We start from the raw sequence: 23,038 nt of genomic DNA on the forward strand, positions 1-23,038 counted from the left end.
TGCGTATTCCATTGTGTGGAATAGGTGCCTTGGGGTTGGAGTGTGCTGTGTATGGGGGTTGAGGTGCATGGGTTTGGGGAGCATGGTGTATTGGGGTGCACAGATATGGGGTGCATAGGAAGTAGGGTTGGGGTTGTGCTGTGTATGGGGGTTGAGGTGCGTGGGTTTGGGAAGCACGGTGTATTGGGGTGCATGGGAAGTAGGGTGCATGGGGTTGGGGTTGTGCTGTGTATGGGGTTTGGGGAGCATGGTGTATTGGGGTGCACAGATGTGGGGTGCACGGGGATGGGGCACCCAATGTATTGGGGTGCATTGGAAATAGAGTGTATGGGGTTGGGGTGTGCTGTGTATGGGGGATGAGGTGCATGGGTTTGGGAAGCACAGTGTATTGGGGTGCATGGGGATGGGGTACCCAATGTATTGGGGTGCACTGGAAATAGGGTGCATGGGGTTGGAGTGTGCTGTGTATGGGGGTTGAGGTGCAAGAGTTTGGGGTATCCAATGAATTGGGGTGCACTGGAAATAGGGTGCATGGGGTTGGGGTCTGCTGAGTATTGGGGTTGAGGAGTGTGGATTTGTGATGCAGTTGGGGTGCACAGAAGATGTGGGGTCCACGGAGTATGTGAGAGCAGAGTACATTGGGATGCATACAGTGCTGAGGTGTACAGAGCATTAGGGTCCATAGGGATTGGGGTGTAGAATTAAGGAGAGGGATCAGCACATGGGGATTGGGGTGTATGGTTTTTTAGAGGGACTGAGTTGCACATTGATTCACAGGTGCCCATCTGCACAGAAAGAGCTTTTAGCACAAGAGCAGCAATGCTGCTCCTCAACACCACTTGTTCAAATGGCATTGGATTAAATGAGCGATGCTGAACCATGGGGAAAAACACCAACACTGGTTAAGATGAACCCATTTAATGCAGGAACCAAATGAGCCATTTTGTTGTCAACAATTGGGGGAAAAAAAAAAAGGTAATAATCTGCATCTCCCTTAAAACAGAGTCACAAAGTAAATGGTTCTTGCTTTTACAGAGAGGTGACAGCAGCTGTCCTGAGCACATCACAATGCATCAGTTGTGCATCAGTTGGTGTTGGTGCTCGCCTGGAGCTGGTAGGATAAAACTGAGTGGGAAAAAATAGATGTCTGCAGTCCAAAAACACGTAACAAAACACAGGGAATGCTCAGCCCCAGTCACAGCCCTGCTTAGTTCTCCCACTTTAGATGTGTAAATGGCTTTTGGCAGTTGACAAATAAAGGACCCCGAGGAAGCTGAGATGCAGGAGGAACAAAGTGACGTCCCTGCCTTAAGCTCACAATGAGCTTCAGCAACTCAGGGCAGTGAATTTTTATCTCTGCTTAACAAAATTAAGCTATGTGAGTTTCTGAAATCTTCCCTCCTACCCGTGTTAAAAGGTGCTTCGGTTGTGGCTTTTCATTTTTGGCAAACACCAAATGTTCTGAAGAACCGAATGCATCTCTGAAACAAATAGATCTCAAAATGGGGACCAGGTTTATAGTGTTTGGTCTCATTCAGAGATGCCGAAGCCAGGCTGCACGAGCTCCAAAGTGAGGGGGGGGTTACCAGGAGGAAAGCTGATGGGAGAAGTAAAATGATATAAAAGATACTAAAAAAGCAAAGGGTGATGCTGAGGTTGTAATCAAGGTGCCCACGCTGTTTCACAGCTCCTAAAGCACCCAAACTTGCTTATTTTAAAAGGGAAAAAAAAAATCAACCTAAAAAGATCTTATGTACTGAAATTGGAAAGCCAGTTTTCTCTTTCCATCTGGCACAGTTCATCTCTGGAGTAGTGATGGCACTGAAGTAATGACACCAATAGGAAAGGGCTTTTTTAAGTGGGGTTTTGCTGAGGTGAAGGGATGGAAAGAGAAAATCTGCCCAGAATTCATATGCTGGAGCATTTCATCAACATAATGTTTTAAAGAATGTGAATGTTGAAAGCTGTATAGGAATTATAAACGCCTCCCTGCTCACAGAGCAGAGCTTAAGGTATTGTGTTTCACAGTCTGTGTTCAAATCAACAAGGCAACGGCCACTGCTCACTTTGTCTTGCCAGAAGCCAGCTCATCATCTTTATGTACTGCAATCCCATGAGGTGTTATTCTCCAAAAATCCACAGGACGTTGACTCCCGACAGGCCAAGGTTTACACGTCTGCAGAGACAAAGTCATCACAATCAGCTGCGAGGAAATCAAAACGCCTGTTTGAAGCGAATAGTCGTGAGAGCCCATGCAGGGAGGCGCTGTGCTTTGCTTTGAGTGGTGCAGAGCACTTTCAGAACAAAGAACTCTGGAGCAAGGGGAGGCCTCGACACTGATTTTATTATAGGGCAGCTTTCAGCGTGTACTTCAAACATGACTCGTTGTGCCAAAAACATGAGGTTATGGCATGATGGCTTTCGTCCCTGGTTATAAACAGCAGAGCTCCTCGGATAGAAAGCAACACCACTCCTCCCTAGCACACCTATGCACTAAACCTCTCCTCTGTGCACACAAACAAATAAAACGACTCTATTTTTATGAAAAAGCTGCTGTTCTTTCAAAATGAGAAGGTGATTTGGTGACCCTGCACACAGCAGGGGGGTTGAAAGTAGATAATCATGATGGTCCTTTTCAACCCAGACCATTCTATGATTCTATGATCACCCCCACTGCATCAGTTTCGGTTCAAGGTGCCTTCCAACAGGACACAACACATCACGACCACATGTTACTCACCCCAGCATCCCAGATTCCTTCGTCTTTATGATATACAGAAACATCAGCAAGGTGTGGAACATGTTGTTTCTGCCCTGAAGTCACAGAAGGAGAAAGGAGCTTAGAAATCACATCAATATTTCAGCCAAGCAGCAGCTATGATGAACACATCACAAAATGGCAATGCAGTATTGACAGGAGAGGGAAAAAAAGAGGTGAAACGATCACAATATGCATCATAGATGGTGTGACTTGGTATTTTAAGACACCAATTGTCAGATAAGGAAAAAGAACACAAAAAGATACTGCCACTTGTGCACCTTAAATAGATACTAAAGCAGATTAAACACTACGTAACAGCCAGTGATCAAGCTCAGGTTTGCTTTCTGCACTGAGCCAACCTCCCAAATCAGACAAATAAGATCTAGTGATGATTTTCTGACAGCAGCAGGACTGGTGTACCTTGGGCAGGTTGTAGACGTGGCGCTGGTAGATCAGCTCGTAGTGGGGTGGGTTGATGCTGCTTTGGTAGATGCAGAACACATTTTCATTTGAAGTGTCTGTGGATGACAAATTGGAAAGGTAACGTGGATTCTGAAGGTGCTGCTGTGACATCAAAGAGCAGCTCAGGGAGCGCGCTGTGAACACAGCAGTACCTGGTTTGTCGGGTGTCTGAATGAAGTGCTGGGAAGTGAAGGTTTTGCCATCAGGATACTTGGGGTGAGGTGGGAGTCTGGAGTCCAGGTAAGTGCAGAACACATGCATGATGATCTGGGTTAACAAAAACAAACTGAGGTTTAGCAACCTTAAAGAGACCAAAGAACAACATGCAACAATACAGCAAGGTTCTTCCCATGACATTAGGTACGACTTACAGCATGTGGTGAACTCAGGGTTGCAACCCTGACTTAACTCCACCTTGTTCGGCAGCTCAGGGCTTAAAGAATGGATTTCAATGGAGCAGGGCTGCCATGTGGGTGGAGACAAATTTATTTGTTCCATTAAAGGAAAACAGTGGCAGCCACAGCGTGACAAACTGATGCTGTGTGTCAGGAGCTCAGTTCACACACAGGTAACTTTATCCTGGCGTCCTGCAGAACCTGGCAGAGCCACAGATCTTGTTAGCAGATCTGGGCCATAAACTGCAAGCCTTCTGTTTCAGGGATGGCCAAGAAGGGCAGATGCCATCCAACTCAAGTTTTACAACACAACACCTTATTTAGCAAGTTTCTCCTTTCTCCTCGTTTTGAAATGAAGTCTTAGGAAGAATACCTGTCTGTACTGCGTACAAAAGACTTTCTATGGGCTAAAGGCCAGAGAGCATCAAGTCTGAAGACGAACCTCAAAAGGCACTTGTTTGTGACAGCAGATGAGATTAACAGAAGTGCACATCAGTATCATTTCTTCTAGTAACTGCCTTTGAGCAATTTAATAGCAACACTTCATAGCCAGTGTTAATACTGATACATCAAAACTTCTTTCCCAGAGTTCTTATAAGCTTAATATATGTAGAAGTTTAATATCCAACATGACCTATGCTATCTGGTTTTGATAAAAGACTGAATGTAGGGGCTGTGATTTTCTGCCTTGGGATCTTTAAGCACTTCTGAGCTGCTCAGCTTGCTTTCTGCCAACACTTTTAGAGCTCCTCTGCAGCCACTCACAATTAGACACCTCTTAATCTTCACAACTAGAGAAGTAAATGTTGTTTCAAGGCCCAAACAGCAGCCACACCACCCTATCTCTATTCTCCCTGTCTGTTATAGCAAAGGAAAAGGAGAACAAGGTTTTCCTTGCATTAGAGATTAATAGGTTTGGTTTACCCCAGCAAGTTCCCTACTAGCAAGGCTGCTCCCCAGGGCTATCTCAGAAAGACTGCATATGAGCTCAAGAGCCAAAGACTAAGGTATGCAATTGCCTTTTTGTAACCTATGTAACATCCAATCCCATCTGCATTATTCCCCACATAATCTCTACTGACTACAATGGGATTATCTTCGTAGCAATGCAAATGGGATTACTGCTGTGTTCCTCAAAAGGTCTACAAGGCCACCACCTCCAAAACCAATGCTGAAAGGCAGCCCACTCCCAGCACTTACAGAGGAGTCCGTGGGCAGGTCAGTGTCCCACTTACGGCCTTTGAAATCTCCTCCTCGGTTCCATCGGAAGGAACTCATGCATCCTCCCTGAGAAAGCTCTGAAAGCAACGACATTTATTCTGTTACTGAGAGTATAGGAGAGAGGTGTTTTATGCAAGCTTCAAGGGCTTCAGGCATATTTAAAGTGAACTAGATTGGAAAAAAATATTGGGGGAGTAAATGGACAGAGTGATTTTTATTTTTGATTAATTAAAGGGTCAAACACAGCATTCCAAGCACAGGGGAGGAAAACAAGAAATAAAGCTTTTAAAAGCATTTAAAAACAAAGTCATATCCATGTCCTGCATCATTACATCACTATAGAGCTAGAAAGTAGCAGAGAAGGGTATATCCTGCTTAAACACAGCTCTTGTTCCTACTGTGACTGTGTGAACACCTCGAATAAAGCAGTGTCTGATGCCACCATGCTTGACTGTGGTAACTGAAGACTCTCCAAGTTAGCAAAGCATCACCACAAACCTTTGATCCTTTCGACCAAATACTCCTGGTTTGGTGTAAGATCCAAATATTGCACTATAGCATTCAGGGTTGGAATGAGTGGAGCTTTCACGAGCGCTGCCTGCTTCAGACTGCTGATGCTGGCTTCTGCAATGCAAGAAGAGCCAACACATGTCAACAGACTCCTTTACCAAGTACCATGACAAATAACTCTCCTTTCTGGCAAATTAACCCACTGAAACATTTATCACATGATACAGCACCTCAGTGTTTGCTTCTAGGCAAATGGAAGAGCAGACAACTGCTGTACATGACGGAATATAAAAGCCATGTGGAACCAACACCCACTTTGAAGAGCATAGGGAGAGTAAGCAGATGGAGATGGGGTGAGCACTGATCAGTTTACCAGTAGCATCACAACAGCTGCTGCTCTTGAGTGGACACTACAACCAGTGCAGAGAAAATGGGCTTCATTTAAAGGCAGCAGATCAAATCCTCTCCTTGGTTAAGGGGGTATCAAAGTGACAAGAGAAGCCAGTTCCTTCAGAATATTATCATTAAATAAAAAAGAGGATTTCAGCTCATTGGAATTTTATCACTAAGTCCTTAGCGGCTAATTTCAAGGGGTTGGAAAAGAGGAACAGAGAGCACACCAACATACAACAGAAAAAAATATAAATTAAGTCTGTTGAAGATTAATATGACACCGGTTCTATGCTCCAGCCACAGAGCAGCCCTCTGTCAACCAATATCAGGAATCTCCAAGTGATGTGGTATCCTACCTCCAATCTGCAGTTCTGGACATCCCATTCTTCTCAGCTGAGTGCTCACAGACTCGATCTCTTGGACAAGTGGCACCAGAATAGTCTCATTAATCCACTAAGAAAGAAAAAGGTGAAAATTCAGAGGGTCAGAAGTAACAAGAATACCTAAAAATACCCCTTAGCTTTTGCCCCAGTCATCATTGCTGTTATAATCTCAAAAATGCTTACTAACAGAAACACTAAGCCACATACAGAGCATGGCAAGTGAATTACAATGCCAGCACTGGCTGAGTTTAAATCACTCTAAAACCTCCTGAAAGGCCAGAAAATGTAAAGGAGTAAAGAAAACAAATTTCTAGCAGGAATCAGATAAAGTTTTTCTAAACAATGAGGGAAGTGGTGTCATGAGGGAGAGCCCCTCATCCATAAAGATATGTTATACTTTGATGGGTCAACTCCCTTCTCAAATCTGCTTCAGGAAAACAAGGAGCTGATAACCACCTCAGAAGTATTTGTATGTGACAGGGTTTGGGGGGGGCAAAGCAAGCTGGCCCTATTCTTATGAGCAGATGCTTATGAGTTTGGGATGGATCTCACACAAGTCTTCACTTTTCACCTAGGTCCAAACTATTTTTTTCTTAGGCAAGTAAAACTTCATACTTGATAGAAGCTATGACTGGAGGGGCAATCAAAGTTAGTTTTACTAGTGATACTCCCACTGTGTGTAATTAGATTCTTCTGCTACAGCAAGTCCTACTGATAAGATTTATTTAATTTTGAATTACATAGCTGAGGATTGTAAGAAAAAGTCAACTTGTGGGGTGGAATTTTCATAGAATCATAGAATGGCCTGGGTTGAAAAGGACCACAATGATCATCCAGTTTCAACCCCCCTGCTATGGTCACCAACCACCAGACCAGGCTGCCCAGAGCCACATCCAGCCTGGTCTTGAATGCCTCCAGGGATGGGGCATCCACAACTTCCATGGGCAACCTGTGCTTCAAGCTCAGAAAAACAAGTGTGAAATCCCACAGACAGATCCTTTCCACCTCCCCAGGCGTGCAGGGGACACACACAGAACCTTCCCACTCTGCTCTGCTTGTTTCCAAAAGCCACACAGTCCTTAGAGACACAACTTACATTTCTGAACTTTGCAGTCCAGGAGTCCATGTGATCAAGCAGCTGTCGATTCATTGTCACTCGTGCCCAAACCTATGGAAAGGACAAATGTATTTTATCCAAAATACTCCTTACTCTCCAGGGCAGAAATCATTTTACAGCTATAATTCACATCCCTTTAAAGTGACATGGAAATCTTAAAAGCCGTAGGATGTAAATGCTATAGGATTTCTAGGATTTCTCTCTCTCAAAAACTTTTAAAGCTCAAATTCAAACCTTAGCATGAGGCTGTATATTTTAGGGGCCTGCTTCTCTCTTGGCTACCTTGCTGCTGAATTTACCTCTTCTGCAGCCTGCTTTGAGCTCAGATCAGCTTCGTCTTTGTGTGCTGATGGAGCCTGGGACCTGCAAGCCAGCTGATACTGGAACTTCCTCAGAATCTGTGCGTAGTCTCCCATGGAACGGCTGTAGTTCCAAAAGGTTGGGCTGCTGGAAGGAGAGCTGGTATCTGAAGTTCCTGAAAGAATAATTCATTAATTAACAGGTCATGTGAAATTATACCCAAGTAACTCTGGAAGCAACAGTACAGGTAGCAGGTCAGTGCAGTAAGGCATTGACAAGACATGAACACCAGCCACCATGAGTACAGACCCTGAAATTAATCTGATTTCATTCTCTAACTTAACAAGCATTGTATCTGCAGGACAAAAGCGACCTGCAAGTAATTCACACCCCTCCTTATCTGCAGTATCTTCTCCACAAGATACACCTCTCATCAAGGTGATTAAAGCCCTTCATCTTATCAGGGCCCACTATAGCCAACAAACACTATAGACATAATCCATCAGCACATGCCTCAATAAGGTTGATTCTGTGGGTAAGAAGTGCTCATCCAACCCAAAGGAGTAAGTACTTCAGAGGAAAGCTTCCCAAGTTTCTAAGCCAGGTGGGTAGACATTATGGCATTCTACATCATGTCTTAAATACTCAGTGGAAGGCTGAGTTGTTCAGTAACCATCATTACTAAGTTCACAGGTGATTAACATTCATAAGTGAGGTCTATCAGTACTTTCTGCTGTAGTCCTTTGCAACTTTCCTCATCCACAAAACCAACTCCAGCATCAAACCAATGCCCTTGCCAAGCTTTTCAGATCAAATCGTTCTCTTTCCTCACCCAACTGAACTCGATGCTGCTTCTCTTCTTCACTTCGAAGGAAGGTGTCCAGCGACTTGAGGTCTGTCATGTAGTCTTCTTTGCCAGTAGGAGAATTATAGAGAATGGGTGAAGAACGGTAACGAGACCTCAGCCCACTACTTTCCATTGGTCCAATGCTTGTGGGATATGGCGAACCACCAGGAGAGGGGCTGAAGTTGGAAACCTTGGGCAAACAGAAGCAAACCATTGAGTCCCACACAAAGGACACAACTCCATTTTGATTTGTAAACTACATCAATACAAGACTCTTGTGTGGGACATAAGAAAACACAACTCTCAGCTACCTGGTGCTCACCTTCAGCACCACAATGCAAGGACATGATGACCAAAGACACAAAGACCTTGCTAATGCAAAGCTTTTTGAGATGCCTTGGTCCTTACCTTATTGTAAGCGCTGCCTGGTGAATAGGCCATCGTACTGCTATAAGAAGCGCTGTTGTTTGACAGAGCCTGCAGCTGAGGGCTGTACCCTGGGATGCAACTGGTGGCAAACTTTGGACTGGCACTAGGAGAGCGGGATGGGCTGTAACTCAGCACACTTTGACCCTGGATTGGAGGAGAAGGTGTTGAAGAAGGGACTTTCTTTGCTGTCAGCTCACGTGGTGGAGTTGTCTGTACGGCTGAAATACAGGAAAACAATCACCGTTAGGCACTTTCATGAAGACGCTGGAAAGAACACCAAGATTGGTAAGACTCTCTGATTTGGTTCTTTTTAGTCCATGTGACATCAGTATAATATTAAACATAAACATTTGGAGAAGAGAAGGCTCCAGGGAGACCTCATTGTGGCCTCCCAATATTTGAAGGGAGTGTGTAAATAGGAGGTGGAACAGCTGTTTACGAGGGTGGATAATGATAGGACAAGGGAGAATGGTTTTAAACTGAGACAGGGGAGGTTTAGGTTAGATATTAAGAAGAAGTTTTTCACCCAGAGGGTGGTGGTGCACTGGGACAGGTTGCCCAAGGAGGCTGTGGATGCCCCATCCCTGCAGGCATTCAAGGCCAGGCTGGATGTGGCTCTGGGCAGCCTGGTCTGGTGGTTGGCGACCCTGCACACAGCAGGGAGTTGGAATTGGATGATCATTGTGGTTCTTTTCAGCCCAGGCTATTCTATGATAAACCTGCACTATCTTGCTTCTAGTCCCATACACAGGTTATAAATTCCTTGTCCAGCTTCACAGCATTTGAGTCCCTCACTATTAAATCCAGTTCGCCTACAAAAACTTGACGCTCTGAATTCTAATGTGCTGCAGGTAATCTAAACTCACTGTCTGTGTTGCTCTGAACTCATTTCCTCAAGGAACCTTGCACTGAAGAAAGATAACACCAGAAAACAAAACCACAAGAACACAAAAGGGTTACCAGAGGTATTTATAACACCCACCTGTATTCTGCAGCCCCAGCAGGGTCTGCTGTCCAGGACTCATAACCAAACTTGTTGGTGCCACCGTGTATTTGAAGTACCTCCAGAAATCAAATAAAGCATTCAGGCTGAACAGAGATGCGAATGCAAGTTCTAGAATAAACACAGAAGGTTCTATAACACCACGTGGGTTGAGCATGAAGAATAATAACAACTCATGATTTTTCTCTGCCTTTTGCTCCTTTCCAACATTTAGTTGTATTTGATATTGTAGTTTAGAGTCTACTCGTCTGAAACAAACTTCAATTACTGTGATGCAATAACTCACCGATATACCAGAGCGGCCAATATGTTATGTTGTAATATGTGCTTATGAGTTTTCCAGTCCTGAAAGGAAGAAGGTAAAAAAAGAAGTTGCCATTTTGCAATTGTACTTAATGAAACACTCAGGAGCTTTGTTTGTTTGGATCAGATGTAACAGCAAAACTTACATTTCAGTATATATCATGCCTGCAAATGACACGTTAAGGAGGCCCCAGGCTAAGACCACCTTCCGGGCTTCTGTTTCTTTTCTCATCTTGATGGTCCTGTCGATGAGGGAAGTGGCTGGACTCTGTTCTGGTGTCATGATCTGCGGCAACAAGGACAAGGCAAAGAAAAAAAACAATCTCAGTTTTTAGATTATTAGTCAGCATAAGGTTAAAGAGAAAATAAAACAGGAATCTAAAACTCAGGGCTTTAGCTTTGGGAACCGAGTCGTGTTTACCAAAGCAAACAGGCTATTTTTACTGTGTACATAAGGAGTATTTTCCCAGCTCAGAAGGAAAGGATCTGCAGAATTCTGCAGTTTCCCTATGGAAAATTCCCATTCACAACATTGCTTTCCAACCATACAGAGGCCTCCTGTGATTTCAGTACATCTGAACAGTCTCTGTACGCCTGGTCCTTGCATCGCTGATCTCTCTGATTGCTGCATGGTACCTCTCTCTAAGTAGAGCCCTGTGGCGCTGTCTCATGAGCACAGTGAGCCACTGTCAGTACTTGTAGTAAATGACTTCAGCTATGGCTACATTGCAAGAAAATAACCAGTTAGAGAAGCATTAACTGAGTTATTTATTAAAACAGGAGACATTCACCCAAAGGACTGGGTGCCTCAATATTGTTCAAGGCCAGGTTGGTTGGGCCCTGATTGAGTGGGTGGCAACCAATCCATGGCAGGAAGTTGGAACCAGATAAGCTTTAAGATCCCTTCCAACCCAAACCATTCTATGGTAAATACACTGACACAAGTTGTCTGTAGTCACTGTGGGACTTTGCTGTAGGTATTGCTGTTCATTGCAGAGTGGTGAGGTCCTGGAACAGGCTGTCCAGGGAGGTTGTGGATGCCCCGTCCTTGGAGGTGTTCAAGGCCAGGTTGGATGGGGCCCTGGGCAACCTGATCTAGTAAATGTGGAAGTTTGGTGGCCCTGACAAGCAGGAGGGTTGGAACTACATGATCCTTGAGGTCCTTTTCAACCCAGGTCATTCTGTGAGTGAAGGAGAGTTGGACTAGATGACCTTTAAAGATCCCTTCCAACACAAGTGATTACTTGCTGTTTCCTGATATGACTCAAAGGTGGCACAGGACCACGCTTCCTAGCAGAATTATATGAGAATAAGCTGCACAATAAGTACATTGCCTACAATCTGAGCTCTGAGACTTCTCACGCCGATAAATACAGCCCTAAGCAGACACCTCTACTTTCCTCCCCACACCTGCAGCACCTCTAAGGGCAGCAGTGCCCCATACTTACACACCCAGCCCCACAGCTCCCTCTGATCACACCACATTAACATATTAAGCAGCTCTGCCCATCAGGTGAAGACCCACATCCCCCTCACCCATCACACAGACTCGATCCCACAGATCCTTCCTCACAAAACCCTGTCAGACATGGATCCCCATCCCTACAGGCCTCACTCTACAGGCCCCAATCTATAGGCATCACCCTACAGGCCTCACCCCATAGGCCTCACCCTACAGGCCTCACTCTATAGGCCTCACCCCATAGGCCTCACCCTACAGGCCTCACTCTATAGGCCTCACCCTACAGGCCTCACTCTATAGGCCTCACCCTATAGGCCTCACCCTACAGGCCCCACTCCATAGGCCTCACTCCATAGGCCTCACCCTACGGACCTCACTCTATAGGCCTCACCCTACAGGGCTCACTCTATAGGCCTCACTATATAGGCCTCACTCCATAGGCTTCACTCTATAGGCCTCACCCTACAGGCCTCACCCTGCAGGCCTCACTCCATAGGCCTCACCCTATAGGCCCCACTCTATAGGGCTCTCTCCCCATCCCTCACCCCCCCAACCCTCCATAGGCCCCAACAACCCACCCCACCAACCAAGAAGACCCTGAGGACGGTCCCAAATACCTTCTGTGGAGCGATGGAACCATAAAGACACTCAGTTTCCCTCAGGGAACAGCGGAATCACCGCCGACCCCGCCGCGCTCTCCTCACGCAGCCACAGCCGTCTGCGCATGCGCGAACGGGGCGACGGAAAGTGACGTCACAGCCGCGACTCGTTGTTGCTATGGGGACTGTTTGGGCGGGAAGGGGCGAGTGTGGGCGCCGCCATCTTGGCGCTGAGGTACGCAGCAGCCAACACTGAGAGAAACAGTCTGTTGAAGTTTTATATTTATAGATAAATAATATATTTATAATATATATAAATATATATTAAATAATATATATATTTATAGTGCAGGGAGTTTCCAGTGATTTTAATGGGATGCTTCCAGGAAATGGTGGTGGTTTCCCTTGAAATAGGTACCTGAGGGGGAGGAGGTGTCTTTGCTCTCTCTATAGTGCTGTACATGTGGAGACACATCTAGTATGGTCCTCAGGAGATGAAACTCTGCTCGTATCAACCAGTTTAAGCCCATCCCATTAAGTAGCTTCTGTTAAAATAGGTAATTTCTGCCCTTTAGAGGATGCCCAGGGTGAGGTGGGTTCTGAAGCTATGCAGATCACCACAAAGGCAGGTGGTGTTTCCTGCTGTAAGAAGAATGGAAACCCCAGCACCTCCGCACTGAGCATCGTTAGCATCTGCAGCTGCTATTTAAGTTGTTCTGGGTTAACAAAGTAGGCTGCACACGTGGGATATTTGTAAGTTTGTTTGCTACTAAACTTGCCTTTTTCCTTTCTCAGCCTCCTGTTAATTGACATTCCTCCCTCTGGACCCAATGGAAGAACGCTGGAGATTGACAAAATATCTTTGTGATAGAATCTTTCAGAGCTCCTGCAGGACTCCAGGAATGGGATTCATCCCACAGAACCTCAGTATAAAGGACAGAAGCTTATCCTAAGACCCTAATGTAGATAATGGAGAGAAATAGGTGATAAGATGTGGTAAAAAGCGATAACAAGGTGCAGTACTTCTCACCTGGTCAGATGTGTTCCAAACATTGTTCTCAATAATAATAAGGGAGAATATGTCTCCCTGTTGTCTTTATATGCCAGAAAAGGGCCACAGAATCATCGAGATTGTAAAAAACCTCTCAGATCATCTACTCCACCTACATGTTTATTGAATGCCTGCAGGGATGGTGACTCAACCACCTCCCTGGGCAGCCTGTTCAGATGTGTAGGCTCTAAACTAGCCGTGTCAAATAGAACTAAATGGTGAAAAGAGACTTATTTTTGTACTTATGATTGTACTCCTCTTCTTCAGACTGAACAATCCCAGGTGGATCCCACCTAACAGCTCCTACAGACTGACAGGAATTGAGATCACTCTCAGTATCAACAGCTTCTATGGACAACAGAAGGGCAGCCAATGCGATCTACCTAGTCTTGTGCAGGGCCTTTGACGTGGTCCCGCACCACATCCTCATCTCTAAATGGGAGAGATATGGATTTGATGCAATAGAAGGAAGGAACACCATCCAAAGGGGCCTGGACAGGCCTGAGGAGTGAGCCCACGTGAATCTAATGAGGTTCAACAAAACCAAGTGCAGATGTTGCACCTGGGTCAGGGCAAACATAGATATATATACAGATTGGCAGAAGAACTCTTTGAGAGCAGCCCTACTGCAACTGGACCTAGGTGAACTTTAAGGTCCTTTCCAGCCTAAACCATTCTATTAATCTGTGACTTTATTACTTGAGAGCGCTCCCTGGATCAGAACCAAAGGATTTAATGGGCACTAAAATGACAAACTCTTGTGATATCATCATCTCTGTGCTTGCTCTCCAGGTGTTCCAGAGACTGTCCATTGGTTGTTGAGGAGCTGCTCTGAACGCAGCAATGCCATCCCTCTAAAGCAGGGATAACACAAAGTTCTGTGTCCAGCACCTCCATGGGACACCCTTCTTGCTATCTTTGGTGGTGTTATCTGCAAAATGAGCCCTTGTCCTCTGGCACCAGTCAGAAACCAGATGAGAGGGAATACCATGAAGATGAGGAAGGCTTTGGGATGATCGGAGGGGAAATCCTGTTTTTGGTGCTGCGCTGGCATTTTGATTATCTGCCTTCTCTGCTGTGCTTACACCCGAATAAGATATCATTTAATGTTGTGTTTTGTGCTGACACCTGCTGGACTCCAGTAGGAACCTGCTATGAGCCTTGTGAAGAACTTCTAAGGAAGTTGTTATTACTTGTAATTATCCCAAGGGATGATGTTGCTGTTAGACTGCCTTTAATCTCCAGGTGTAAGTAAGCAATCGTATCTCCCCCAGTACCATTTCCATCCTCTCCTGATTATTTCTAGTTAGTAATTAGCTGGGAAGTGGAAGGCATTGATTTCTTGATCTAAAGAAACTTAAGCTGGATATAAGTAGCTTCACTACAGCCTGTTTTGTTTCATTGGCATAGAGCTGCACGTTCTCTGGGGAGATCAAAATGAGGGTTTTGATCCTAAAATGATTCCATTGCTGTCTAGTAATGGTGAACCACACACTTAAATCCTTACTCATTCCTTATTTGGGGCATTGCTAAGGTACCTTGTGGATTAGGAATGGAGAAGTAATCCATTACTTACAGAAATAATAGTTCTCCCAGCAGTAATCCACAATGAATTGCATTATAGCCAATTGCACAGGATTAACTTAGACTGGACAAGGCAGAGTTGCAGATGGAGCCCCTTTGCTGTGCTTCTGTTGCAGGTTGACAAACATTTCTATGTATTGTATCATGTGTTTTCCCCCTGGGTAAGAAGGAAATAGTGTTTATATACTGTTGTAAGTAACAAATGTTATTTTCCTGAAACAGATCTTCAAGAAAGCTCAAGATAAAAGGTTGTGTTCTGCCGAAAGGGAGAACGCTTCCAAAGGTAAAATTAAACTTTGTTAATTTGCGCATAGGATTCACCAAAGTTTGATGCAAAATACCCCAGGACCCCTTGAGGGAGCAGGAGATACAGGCAATGACAGAAGGTCAAAACTTTACAAAAAGGAGTGACTCCCTCTGAGCTGGATGGCTTAACTCTTCATTTAACCCTTCACTTGTTAACGTGCCACTGTGATATATGTGATTCACTGCATGGGACAGCATTTTGGGACAGTGTCCCGCTCTGCCCACACAGATGTGTCAGGGCCTCATACGGGGCACCCTCCCACAACATCCTCCGCCCATTGAGTGCTGCATTTAAGCTGAGGGCATTCAGTTGGTCACTTGAGCTGCTGTGGATTCAGACAACCTGCCCTTGGACCTACATTGCAACCGTGGACTTATCTGTGGATCTGGGCTGCTGCTGTCCTTGGTTGGTGTTGCCAGACTTGTTTTGCTCCTCGTGTTTGGGTCCTGCGGGGCCGTGCTGCTTACGGTGAGCTCTCTACCCTACCTGCTTTGCTGTCACCTTTGGCTTCTGGCACACTGTAGTGTACACCCCTGCTCTTGGCTGCTCCATAATTTGCTCTGGTGTTCTGAACCCTGAGCGAAGAGCTATGAGGTTGATTTTCAGCCTGCATAGGGCTTTTCCCATATGACTTTCCCTGTGGTTCAGCTCTGCAGGACCTCATGGCTACATAGGGAGGTCACAGCCTTCTGTAACCATCACAACCCTTCAGTGAGGAGCAGGAGTGTGCGCGAAGGCTTGGGCTTAAACGCATCTCCTTAAATGCAGTGGGTGGAGGCACTAAATGGGGCTGGTCCGGGCACTTGTTGGTATGCTCTGGGCCCTGACATAATATTTGGCAGCATCTCTTGTCAGCCTGTAACCCCATGCAGGATATAGCGTGACTAATGAAGCAAGCTATAATTCCACCCTAAATTAAGCCTCTCCATCCTGTTTTGAAAGAGTGAACCCACAGGAGGTGGCATGGATGCACTGTCAGTTCTCTACAGAATATTGAAGGCTGCAGTTTGAATTTGTGTTCCACCAGAATGACTGCAGTGCTAGAAGCAGGAAATCCTCCTGGTGGATGGTGTTTTTAAGGAGAAACTCACCTTACCTGATTTACTTTAAGGGGAGAGGAGGTCTGTTCATTTCCCATGGACACCGAAGACCTGTGGACTAAGTGGAACACACTTTATCCCCTTGCAGAGTGTCTGGTCTCCACAACATGCCCCCAAGATACAGCCATTACAGGATGACTAACTTCTTTTTGCCAAAACAGGAATAATCCCTGCCTGAGGCTCCCATGGAAGAGATTTGCTAGGATAAGTCATGCACACATATGATGGGTAGGAGTAGCTGGGTAGGAGTGGAAACCGGGGGAGGTGGTGATAAATTGTAGAATCATTTGAGTTGTAAGGGACCCTTAAAGGTCATCTGGCCCAATAGGGACACCTACAGCTGGATCAGGTTGCTTATAGCCCCATCCTACCTGACCTTGAATGTCTCCTAAGATGGGGCATCCACCACCTCTCTGGGCAGTCTGTTTAAATCACTGTGGGTGAGGTCTATAATAAGAACTTAATTTGAGGATTTATTCAGAGATTTATTTTCCTCAGTCCTTCACCTGTTTTTTCAGGCTGGAAGGTATGGCTTCTGGGAGGGCAATTCGAGGCTGATCGCAGAGTAGCCTAACTGTCTCTGTTCTCTCCCATATTAGTTCCCAGTAGCCCTGTCTGTGCTTATTACAGCATGTTCAGTGCCTGGCTCGAAGCACTGAATCCATATGAAACCACCACAACTGAAGACTGGAGATGCTAGTTTCAATAAAGAATATATATAATAGAATATATAAATTATGAGCTGGAGCTCACCCTTCAAAATAGCTGTTCAATTTGGGTGTTTTTAGTAGGGTGAGATCTTTCAGCTGGGGTAGGCTACTGGTAACCTATAGTAGGGAAAAACCCATGGTCAAGAATCTACGAGGTAGGATTCATTGCTCCCAGTAACAATTGGGATTACATTCAATTTCGTTCTATTTTCCTCTGCCTAGAAAAACATTTACTAGAATACTTTGTGAGCAAAGCATTGAAAATAAATCTTGTTCTGGTTTGAACCCAAGTGGAAAAAAAATTTCTGGAGCCGAAATTGACTTCCTATCTATTGGTTACCTTGAAATGCTGATACATGTGAGAATTTAATCACATGGAATTCATGTGTTTTGAAGAGGAGATTCCTAACAAGTCCTGTATAAATTCCCATTTGCTAGACTGAGTCGCCCTTCGCATCAACAATGAAGCTGATTTTGATCTTCAGTGCCCTCTTTGGGGCTGCCTTGTGCCTGGAAACTTTTGTTGGGTGAGTCATGCTTTTGAGCAAGACCTTTCACTGCAAGACTCTATTTTCCACATGTTGTTCTTCCTTATCTTAACTTTACAGAATCAGCTTGGGGCACATTCTTTGCTTCTTATGACCAACTTGTCTTACAGCTTTGGTTCTCCCGTGTTTGAAAGAATCCCTTCTTTAGTTTCATCTGACTCGTTTGAGAAGGGTTTAGTTGCAGAATTGAGCTCCTAAATTCACATTCAAGCAAAGCTTTGATGCAGTTTATGGAGTGATCTCAACCAAGACCCAAAGTTGAACCTCACTGCAGCAGCTGAGAGTTCAGATCTGATCCAGCACAGACTGGAGCCAGAAGTTCACAGCCCACCTTTAGGTCTGAAGGGTCAATAGTTTCATTCTTTTTGAAGGTTCCTATTTCTCTTGAAACACGTAATCCACTTCAGAGCCTTTCTAAATAATCTGAATCTTTATTTCCAACCGTTATATTCCGAAGGTTCTTCTGTATGTTGCATTGCAAAACTATTCCTGATCTGTTTCCTCACAGCATTATTGGCCGCATAAGAGCTATAAAAGGAAATAATAGAAAACCTGTGCCACCAGCAAGGGCAGCATCTACGCCGCTCACTTTCATTTCCCTAAGCCACCTTGATCATTGTGTATTTGCGTGACATGTGATTTTCATGTTTTAAAAACCACTTAAGGACATCATAATGGCTGTGCTGCGCTGTAGTCTAAATCAATGTCTGAGATTACCCCTGTATGCAGCAGAGCGAGGGGCTCCCAGGAGGGGATTAACTCCACCTGGATTTACAAGCCACCTCTCATGGTAACGCAGGGGAATTTGTCAATAGCCTGACTAGACTGAGGAAAAGTGAAACAAATCCCATCTTTAGTGTTCTCTCTGCTTTGTTTGCTCTGCAAACATTCGATGGTTCACAATTATTTTTTCCTAGCAAGTTCTTGACACAGAAGAACGAATAGATAGATATTGAATCCTTGTAACCAATTAACAACTCATCCACATGATGTACTGTGGATGATGAGATCTCGAGCGTTCCCTTTATCTTGTTACTAATCCTGCTCCCATATACCAGGCTGTAGGTTGAACTCCTGGGCAGCGCTGTCAACTAGATTAAAGAAGTCAATATTGGCTGATATGGCTTAGTGGGGGTGGTGGTGTATTGATGGTTGGGCTGGATGATCTTTGTAGTCTTTTTCCAACTCAAACTCTATTTTTCTGTGATTCTGTAACTACTCAAATTTGTAATATCTCAATAGTAAGTTCAACCAGAACCCCTTTTCAATCATAGGATCATAGATTGGCTTGGTTTGGAAGAGACCTCAAAGATCACCCATCTCCAACCAAGACTGTTTCTAATTTATTGCAGGCACCAGGTTCTCCGAATCAAGACAAGAAACAAGGAGCAGCTGAAAAAGCTACAGTTTTTGGAAACACTGGATCATCTTGAGGTATTTCACTGTCACGGAGGCATTTTTTAACGCTTCAGACTGAAGCAGGACTTAACCTGGTAGGACTTTGCATTAGATTTGGAAGGTTTGCACCACGACATAGGGAGATACTGTCACAACATGTGTTTTTTGATCTACTAGTCCTAGTATCAGCCTTGCAGTCAGGAATGCCCGCATGCAAATTTACTCCCTATTGGGTTTACTATTGTATTTGAGCTGTTCTTGATCTCAGAATCAAAAACCCCATTGTAAAAATGGGGATGCTAATACTTTTTCCACTTGTCACCCAGAGCAGTGGAAAGAATGTGTTAATCAATCTGCATTATATTGAAACAGGAAATATGCTATTAAGTTCTAGGATATTACTGCTCTTATTGCCATTGGTGGGATTTTTTTCTTATCACTTTCTTTAAAAAGAAGAAAATATTGATTTGAATATTACAGGAACTAGAATGTAAAGCAGCCCAACCAAAGGGAGAAATAAAAGCAATGCTTGTCATATTAATCTTGAAAATACTGCTGCTAAAAGGAAGAGCAGTAAAATGATCATCATAGAAGATGAAAATGTCCTCCTGCATGATGGAGAACAACAATGCAGGAGTTATTCAACTTTGGAAGAAATCTGTGTTTCTAAAGCTTTAGGAAAACTGTTTGCAAAGCACACTGTCACCCAGACCAAATCCGTTTTCCCTTCTCTTTTCAGCTTGATTTCTGGTTAAATCCCTCCACCCCTGCCCTCCCTGTGGACGTACGAATCCCCACTCACAGTGTCCAGGCAGTCAAAATCTTCCTGGAGTCCAATGGGATTGAGTACTCAATCCTGATTGAAGACCTGCAGGTAGGCAATGCTATGTGATCAGCTTTTAAATCCCATGGAACCAAATAGTTCCAAAAAGTTCGGAAATTAGCATGCTTTCCAATAATTGAATGGCTTATTTCAGGTCGTTCTCGACAGAGAAAAGCAAGATATAGTTGCCTGTCAGCAAATGGAACGCAGTAGCAGCACTTTCAACTATGGAACTTACCATTCTTTGGATTCTGTGAGTACTTCAGATCTAAATAATTCCTTTCTGGTTTCTTCTGGTAGATAGTTTGGTTTTTACATCTATTAAATTCATGGTCAGTCAGCATGGGAAGCCAACGCTCCCTCACAGTGTGTTGGAACAGGCAAGTGTTGACTGTAAATCTTGGTAAACTCTTACAGAGTTCTGTCAAAACCCCTCAGTTCTGACCCTCAAATGGAACTGAGAAATAAATGAATGTAAGAAAATACAGGATGCTGGTAACCACCAAGCAAAGTAGAGGGAAAATATGTTTACTACCAGAGAAGGTTTTGAAAGAAGTTTTTGAACTTATTCCTGTAATAAATGGATCTTGGTGGTGAAGCATTGCTTCTGTCTACATCTGTGATGTTGGGAACAGCACTGACTGTGCTTGATGTAAGGTGGGGAGATGTTTTGGCAAGGCCATGTTAATGAAGGCAAAAGGAGATTAAAGTGGATTTCAGCAGGTCCTGCAGTTTTCTGAGCAGCACTGTACATAAATGTGATGCAAATGCCATCGTGGCTTTTCCTTTCAGATTTACCAAGAACTGGATAATCTCGCAGCTGAGTATGGCAACATTGTCAGTAAGATCCAGATTGGGGAATCCTATGAAAAGCGGCCGTTGTATGCACTCAAGGTATGGTATATCACACATCACAGACTGTGAGAGTACATATGAATAAAGAAAAGCTAACATTCATATGTGGTGTCAGTGCAGCACAATTCAGCCTTGTCCATGTGGGGTGTTTTTTAGTGGATGAGGGCTTTAAAACTGTTTCTTTTGTTTGACAGTTCAGCACTGGAAGAGGAAACCGCCCTGCAGTCTGGCTTGATGCTGGCATTCATTCCCGAGAGTGGGTTACCCAAGCGAGTGCAATGTGGATAGCTAGAAAGGTCACTTTGGCAGTGATTGATGTTTTTTGTCTCGAATATGCCTCTACCTAAAAGTTCACTGCACCTGCATGTGTTCAGCCTGCTCTGTGGACTCTCTTTTGCCTGCTCTGAAAGCCAGTCTTGCCGCTGTACACAGTTGTTAGAGGGTAAGAGATTTGCTGATAATCACGATGTACTGCATTGTGTCTGCATAGATTGCCTCTGACTATGGGAATGATCCATCCATCACCTCTCTGCTGAACAACCTGGACATTTTCCTGCTGCCAGTCGCTAACCCTGATGGATATGTGTTCACTCACACCACAGTGAGTAAAGCACATCGTGTGTCTAAAATGATTGAAAAGATGTCATGACTTTCCAAGCCAATCATAGCGAGGGAAACAAGTTCTTGAAGTCCATTTCCTGATGTTTTAAGGTGGAGCTACAAAAGGAGCCAAAGATAGTTGTCTAATCCATCTTTTTCCTTCGCTGTAAATTCACCAACCCTTTGATTCTGTGATTCCTTGGTATCAGTCCATCAGAAATATTCTGAGGCTTGTGTCTAGCATCCCGTCCTGCTAAATGGCTACTATTTCTAGGGAACAGGGTTAATGCAAGGGCTGAGATTTGTGTCTTTTAAGCCAAAGTGTGTCCTTGTTTCAGAATCGCATGTGGCGGAAGACCCGCTCCAAGAACTCAGGCAGTCTGTGTATTGGAGTGGACCCAAACAGGAACTGGGATGCAGGTTTTGGAGGTAGGAATAAAGGTTCTGGATTCTAGCTGTAAGAAGAAGATTCCCTTTTGTGCCCCTGGATCCTGTTATATTGGACCAACAATCTCCTCAATACAAGGGACTCTGAAAGAAAATTATCAAATAGGATGGTAGCTGTTTTATAAGGATAATTTCATATTGATCAATTGCCAGTGAGCAAAAGATGGAGGAAGTAATCTGTATCTTCCAGAACTGATGTCCCTTGAGTATTCTGTTCTAGCATTTATCAGCACTTAAAGCTTTTGGATCATGGGAAAGCTCAGCTTTGTGTTGACCTGCCTTGAACTTCCATGAAAACCAATTCTTAAAGGTTTATCTTTGCTCCCTCTTTGTACCAACAGGTCCTGGAGCCAGTAGTAACCCCTGTTCTGACTCTTACCGTGGACCCAGTGCCAACTCAGAGGTGGAAGTTAAATCTATTGTAAATTTTATTAAGAATCATGGAAACATCCGGGCCTTCCTCACCCTGCACAGTTACTCCCAGCTCCTGATGTATCCCTATGGTTATAAATGCACTCCACCAGCAGACAATGCCGAGTTGGTGAGTTTACAAGCTATAAACCAGTTTGGAGATTTTCCTGAGTATTGTTCACGCTGGTGAAATCTTAACACTTAATGTGGCTACTTTCTGATTCATCCTTTATCCTTCCCTCTGCAGAACGCCATAGGGAAAGCTGCTGCCAATTCCATCCGGTCCCTGTATGGCACCACCTACACAGTGGGGAGCATTTGCACTACTATCTGTGAGTAATTTTGCTCTTCTGAGCTCCTTCTGGAGAGTGACTTTGGAGCTGAGCTCTCCTATGGAAACATCATACTTGCCCCTCACAAGTATGAAAGCAGAACTCAGATCAATCCTCTGTTCATCTTCTGTTTTTTCTCCCTTTCTCTTTCAGACCAAGCCAGTGGAGGAAGCATTGACTGGAGCTACGATTACGGCATCAAATACTCCTTTGCCTTCGAGCTGCGAGACACGGGTCGCTATGGATTCCTCCTTCCAGCCTCCCAAATTATCCCCACTGCGGAGGAGACCTGGCTGGGTCTGAAAACAATCATGGAGTACGTACGAGACAACCCATACTAAAGGCAGGGATGGGAATCAGCTGTCAAGAGCAGCAAGCTCAGAAATCCTCTTCCTTTGGCGTGCTCAGGAAAGCTGTAATCATACAGCAGCTGTCTGAATAAAAACCCTGCGTGCATTCTTCTGAGTGTTTCATAGAATCACAGAACCATTAGGGTTGGAAAAGACCTCTAAGATCATCTAATCCAACAGTACTACCAACGGTATTGCCCAATAAACCACATCCCTAAGCAGTATATCTACATGTTTCTTGAACACCATCCTCGTCATGTTGGTTTCTGTGTGTTTCTGTGGGTCTGGTAGACTCCTACAAGGTTCTCACAGACTTTAGGACTCAACCAAAAGATGA

General features: G+C 44.5%; 2 protein-coding genes across 3 annotated transcripts; one reads left to right on the plus strand and one right to left on the minus strand.

Annotated features, from left to right (window-relative positions):
• Window positions 1-902: 902 nt before the first annotated feature.
• On the minus strand, window positions 903-12,329 carry TMEM209 (transmembrane protein 209). Of its 2 annotated transcripts, none has more exons than XM_015857076.2 (15): window positions 12,204-12,329; window positions 10,271-10,410; window positions 10,108-10,166; window positions 9,801-9,932; window positions 8,798-9,036; window positions 8,375-8,579; window positions 7,542-7,717; window positions 7,222-7,293; window positions 6,099-6,195; window positions 5,338-5,463; window positions 4,819-4,916; window positions 3,376-3,490; window positions 3,182-3,279; window positions 2,741-2,814; window positions 903-2,176 (listed from the first exon to the last, which is right to left on the minus strand). In XM_015857076.2, exons 2-15 carry the CDS (start codon window positions 10,405-10,407, stop codon window positions 2,122-2,124), a joined length of 1,683 nt encoding a protein of 560 aa, XP_015712562.1. In that variant the 5' UTR covers window positions 10,408-10,410; window positions 12,204-12,329; the 3' UTR covers window positions 903-2,121. The 2 variants fall into 2 exon arrangements, with proteins under 2 accessions (XP_015712562.1, XP_032303935.1); XM_032448044.1 differs by having other exon boundaries at window positions 12,165-12,287.
• Window positions 12,328-22,810, plus strand: LOC107311052 (carboxypeptidase A2-like). The gene is given in 16 exon segments (XM_015857316.2): window positions 12,328-12,420; window positions 12,981-15,338; window positions 15,340-15,388; window positions 15,390-15,459; window positions 15,462-15,595; window positions 17,376-17,464; window positions 18,838-18,919; window positions 19,623-19,757; window positions 19,861-19,959; window positions 20,499-20,600; window positions 20,756-20,857; window positions 21,052-21,162; window positions 21,500-21,590; window positions 21,950-22,149; window positions 22,267-22,351; window positions 22,505-22,810. Coding segments are annotated over 15 exon segments (1,563 nt in total). The 5' UTR covers window positions 12,328-12,420; window positions 12,981-15,312; the 3' UTR covers window positions 22,693-22,810.
• Window positions 22,811-23,038: the final 228 nt, after the last annotated feature.

Source organism: Coturnix japonica, chromosome 1 (genome assembly GCF_001577835.2).
Source record: "Coturnix japonica isolate 7356 chromosome 1, Coturnix japonica 2.1, whole genome shotgun sequence".
Classification (NCBI taxonomy): Eukaryota; Metazoa; Chordata; class Aves; order Galliformes; family Phasianidae; genus Coturnix; species Coturnix japonica.

What these genes read in the sequence shown, in the direction of transcription:
- TMEM209 (XM_015857076.2), bottom strand. Translation starts at nt 10,407, where the DNA reads ATGACACCAGAACAGAGTCCAGCCACTTCCCTCATCGACAGGACCATC. An exon ending in TTGGCCGCTCTGGTATATCG is followed by an intron (nt 9,933 to 10,107) that starts GTGAGTTATTGC and finishes TGTTTATTCTAG; the next exon opens with AACTTGCATTCGCATCTCTG. An exon ending in GCAGCATCGAGTTCAGTTGG is followed by an intron (nt 7,718 to 8,374) that starts GTGAGGAAAGAG and finishes TTATTCTTTCAG; the next exon opens with GAACTTCAGATACCAGCTCT.